Source organism: Microtus ochrogaster, unplaced genomic scaffold (genome assembly GCF_000317375.1).
Source record: "Microtus ochrogaster isolate Prairie Vole_2 unplaced genomic scaffold, MicOch1.0 UNK41, whole genome shotgun sequence".
Taxonomy (NCBI): Eukaryota; Metazoa; Chordata; class Mammalia; order Rodentia; family Cricetidae; genus Microtus; species Microtus ochrogaster.
Window position 1 is genome coordinate 3,018,525 of NW_004949139.1, and position 1,620 is coordinate 3,020,144.

The following is a 1,620-nucleotide window of genomic DNA, read 5'->3' on the forward strand; positions in this document are numbered from 1 at the left end:
TTCTATTTTTATAAAAGTAGAAATAAATTCTATGCTTATATTAATGTCTCAGTCTTAAATATTAAATCAAGAAATTTACAAGGCTGATTCTTTGATACTGGTAAAGACATGGAAAGATGATTCTGAAGAGTTAACATACAGTGTGAATCCTTACTAATTCATTCTTCTTGGTTTTCTGACATCACTGATTGAATTTACATGAGATTAAACATATTTGTCATTTTTGTTTTTGACACAGTTTCTCTAGTATCACATTTCTTATCTGTTGGCTCTTCACACAGTATATAATGGGATTCATCACTGGAGGCACAAGCAAGAAAATGTCAGCCATGAGGATCTTGGTTATAGGAGAACTGTGTTTGGCAAAACGGGAGACAACAGAGAGGGAGATGACAGGGACATAGAAGACAAGCACAGCACAGATGTGGGAGACACAGGTGCTGAGGACCTTGAGCCTTTCCCTTCGGGATGCAATGTCCAGCACTGCTCTCAGGATCAGTCCATAGGACAAGAAAATACATGTTATGTCCAGGATACCCGAGAGAGCCACAAATAAACCATAGATGGCATTAAACTTGTTGTCTGAGCAGGCAAGCTTCATCACATCCTGGTGGAGGCAGTAGGAATGTGACAACAGATTCTTCTTGCAGTATCTTAGACGCTTTAGAGTTACAGGAAAAGGCAGGATCAGCAAAACATTCTTGAGAGCAAAAGCAAGCCCGATTTGAAGAACCCTGGCACTGGTAAGGATGGAAGTGTATCTCAGAGGGTTACAGATGGCCACAAAGCGGTCAAAGGACATAATGAGAAGTACAGATGACTCCATAGCTGAAAATTCATGAATGAAAAACTCCTGGGCAAAACATACATTGGGAGAAATTTCTGGAGAACCGAACAAGAAAACCTTGAGCATGGTAGGGAGAGAGGAAATGGATAGTCCTAGGTCAGAGAGAGCTAACATGGAGAGGAAATAATACATGGGTTCATGCAGAGAAGGCTCTTGTCTTATAAAAAAGAGGATAGAGCAGTTGCCGAGGATGGCTGCAGTGTACAGGAGGCATATGGGGATGGAGATCCAAATGTGTGCAGATTCCATCCCTGGGAACCCAACCAAGTAGAAAGCAGGAATTTCAGTAACAGAGATGTTGAGAATAGACATGCCAGCGTGGCATGTGTAGGAATCAAGATGAGCAACTCCAAAGATGTGTGTTGTGGTACTTAAATGCCTGACTTTGTCGTATTGAAACTTTTAAGGTGCTATTTAACCAAGAGACAAAAGAAGATATCCTTAGAAATGTATCCAACATGAAGGGAAATAGCTCAGAAAAACTATAGGAGTATGTATCAGTATCCAAATATGCAGTACATATCAGCATCTACATAAACATAGCAGAACAAGTCAAGTGGCAAATCTTAATGAAGGAATGCTCTTATTTTTTTCTGATTTAAGCCCATTATTTCCCTCTATTCTTTTCTATTATACATCATTACTTTCTAAGATAGATTGATTCTTTAGTGCTTCTGTGCTTAATGTTGTCTATTACACACATGCACGTTACAAAGCAATCTTCCAACAGGCATGTCTCAATTGATTTATTGGGTACTTTTGTTCCTTTGCTG

The 1,620-nt window shown here is 39.4% G+C and overlaps 1 protein-coding gene across 1 annotated transcript; it reads right to left on the minus strand.

The window, feature by feature from the left end:
* Positions 1–217: 217 nt before the first annotated feature.
* On the minus strand, positions 218–1,159 carry LOC101980961 (olfactory receptor 51A4-like). Its single transcript, XM_005368845.2, has one exon. The coding sequence runs from the start codon at positions 1,157–1,159 to the stop codon at positions 218–220; it is 942 nt and encodes a 313-aa protein (XP_005368902.1).
* Between the last annotated feature and the right edge of the window lie 461 nt (positions 1,160–1,620).